The sequence below is a fragment of the Malaya genurostris genome, chromosome 2 (assembly GCF_030247185.1).
Source record: "Malaya genurostris strain Urasoe2022 chromosome 2, Malgen_1.1, whole genome shotgun sequence".
Classification (NCBI taxonomy): Eukaryota; Metazoa; Arthropoda; class Insecta; order Diptera; family Culicidae; genus Malaya; species Malaya genurostris.
This window is the reverse complement of record NC_080571.1, coordinates 21,273,644-21,276,730: the sequence shown is the minus strand read 5'-3', so window position 1 is coordinate 21,276,730 and position 3,087 is coordinate 21,273,644. Positions and strand designations below refer to the sequence as shown.

Sequence of the window (3,087 nt, the reverse complement as noted above, 5' to 3'; positions counted from 1 at the left end):
GTTTTAGTGCTTAGTTCTGGAATATGGGTTTAGAATTCAGAGTCTGCGTGCTGAACTAACTCAAATCGTCACTATTTTTTTATTATAAAGAACTATACTGCTTATTTCATAGTATTTAAGTGCGTTTCAGAATGTTTAATGTAACTAATCTGTAATTTAGTCTAGGCGCATCGTTTAAATTTCTAGTAATGAAAGAGGGGAAAGTTGCACAATTCAAACAATCGATGAACTACCAATTCGAATTCGGAAGCATAAATAAAGTGTGTCATATTCGTATTCACGACATCCAGTTATGTCTCTGACATTACACACCCGTACTTTTTTTTTCACATTTACAGACTTTTTAAGCCCTGTCTGCAGATATTTGAAATTTTCACCTGGCATCTCTGCTTGGAAAGTACCTAAAATTAAGTAGTTTTTTAGCAGTGTGTATTGCGTATGTGTTCTCCATAAAAATAATAATAATAAATATCAAAAAAAATAATCAATCTTTTTTTTCTTTGCTGTGTCAGTTCGACGGCTAAGACCAGTATCGGTCCATCTCGCCAAAAAAAAATAATCTTTGTGTATTCGTCCATGCAAGTATAACAAAACTGTAGTTCATATAGAGATCTCTAAGGAACACGACTATTGTCTGGAAACAGAATGTTGTAAAATAACATTTCGAATACTACTCTAAACAACAGACGTAAAAAAATCCCGATCCGTGAACATATTCATTAATTGATTATAGTGCGTAAACTTCGGCAGGTGCATCCTTTGATTCAGCCTGTTAAGACAGTACCAGCCATAACATTTAAACAATCTATAAGGTGAGACAAGATTCAATTTGACATCAACCGAAACAATCTGCATTTTAAAACCGGGATAAAATAAATGATATATGAAAAAGCAAGAAAAGAAATCGAAAAGGTGATTAAATACCAGGATTTATTTCTACTATTTACAGTTAAAAACGCGATTTTATGAATGCTGTGCCAAACTTGATATGACCGATCTCGTGATGATTGATCCAAAACCATCCGACCTCGGACCTGGCAATGTTCGGACCTTCGGTTGTGATATATGTGGCAGATTTTACAGTGAAATGTTTTATTTAACTCGACATAAACGGATTCATACAGCAGAGAAATTATTTAAATGTGATATCTGTGGCAAAACATTTTTCTCGAACTACGACCTGACGGTACACATGCGCTTGCATACGGGTGAAAAACTACATAAATGTGATTTTTGTAGCGAAGCATTTCTAAGAAAGTATCAACTCACATATCACAGACGTATTCACACCAATGAAAAACCGCACGAATGTGATGAATGTGGCAAAAGATTCGTGCAACCTCGTCTGCTTACTTTACATAGACGAAATCACATGGAACCAAAATATGAATGTGAATTCTGTAACAAACGATTTGTGACAAGTAGTAATCTGGCAACTCATAGACGCATCCACACTAAAGAACGTCCGTACAAATGTGACTTCTGTGATAAAAGATTCGTTACATCTAGCCACCTGAAGCTGCACCTGACGGTTCACACAGGAGCGAAACGTAAACTTTTACACAAATGTAATATTTGCAACAAGCTAATACGTGACGCTACCAATCTAAAGATACACTTGCGAACTCACACCGGCGAGAAACCCTACAAATGTGACATTTGCAACAAATCATTCACAACCAAGTCTGCAATGAAGAACCATTGTGTGACCCACACCGGCGAAAGGCTTCACCAATGTCAGATTTGTGACAAAGAATTTTTCACCGGTACAAGGAAAAGGGAACACATGCGTATTCATTTGGAAGAACGGTCACACGAATGTGATATTTGCGGTAAAGATTTTTTGAGGAAACAACAGCTAACTTTGCATATGAAACGGAAACACAACGAACCGGCAAGTTGAGATGATGAGAATAACACGGACATGTTTCTTAATATAATAAATATGCCGAAAAATGATTTTTATCCAAGTATTTTCGAAATTCACGAATTCGAATTTAACTCGTCACTATCCCACATCGACGCCTTTATAAAAGGTTCTTTTCAGAACCTACATTGTTTTATTTAAAATAAAAGCTACAAAATATTTCTTAATATTTAATTGTATGACAGAATGTTTGATGTAACTAATCCGTACTTTAGTGTAGGTACATCGTTTCAAATTCTAGTAGTGAAGAAGGGGAAAGCTTGCACAATCCACACAATCGATTAACTAAGGGTGTGAACTATTTCACCGTTTACTTTTACTCGTATTAACATGATCCATTTAAGTGTCTAACATTACCCACCCACCTTGTTATTGACGAGACACTCTTGCTCCTAGAATCACTTAGAGTTCAGCCATATCTTTATGGAAACCGCCAATATTGGTGTTGAGGTAAACTCCTCCTGGCTCTAGTAGTTGGTCCTACCTTGGACCAACCAGGATTTTTCGGATAAGCCTAGTGCAATTGTCTCGCGGCCGGATGGACTGCAATGAAATGCAAGTGTTTTATCACAGACTAACAGACATGACAGTATGAGTAAATTCTTATACAAGTAATTTTTCGTAATGCACTAGTTCCACCTATATTGTATTGTATGAGGTGCTCCCTTACCGAACGGAATACTAGTAAAGCTTGAATCCTCAAAGAAAAGTAGTAGTTGGCGATTATCTGCTATTCGTATGAGCTCCATTGAAAGTTATATATATATATATATATATATATATATATATATATATATATATATATATATATATATATATATATATATATATATATATATATATATATATATATATATATATATATATATTAATTTTATAAAACTAGTCATATGGTATATATGAACCTATCTAAATAAATTAGAAGTGAATATAATATGCGCTTCATAAATTGTTCCAATGTATGTTGTGCGGATATCTAGTAATGATTATAAGACGCGCCAATCAATTTGACTCAGACTGGAAATTTCATTCGTTATATGGAAATCCTGTAAAAATAACGTTAAGAAGAGTTTTATGTTTCATAAGATTATCTCATATATTTGACATGATGTTGAACACATCTGTGTGGGTACAAACGAATTCATAATGATCAATGCATA

At 34.4% G+C, this 3,087-nt stretch overlaps 1 protein-coding gene across 1 annotated transcript; it reads left to right on the top strand.

Annotated features, from left to right (window-relative positions):
- Positions 1 to 484: 484 nt before the first annotated feature.
- On the top strand, positions 485 to 2,672 carry LOC131429363 (zinc finger protein ZFP2-like). Its single transcript, XM_058593439.1, has 2 exons — positions 485 to 812; positions 950 to 2,672. Exon 2 carries the CDS (start codon positions 989 to 991, stop codon positions 1,901 to 1,903), a length of 915 nt encoding a protein of 304 aa, XP_058449422.1. The 5' UTR covers positions 485 to 812; positions 950 to 988; the 3' UTR covers positions 1,904 to 2,672.
- Positions 2,673 to 3,087: the final 415 nt, after the last annotated feature.

Bases quoted from the DNA above. Each gene is read 5' to 3' on its own strand.
- LOC131429363 (XM_058593439.1), top strand. From the start codon at position 989: ATGACCGATCTCGTGATGATTGATCCAAAACCATCCGACCTCGGACCT.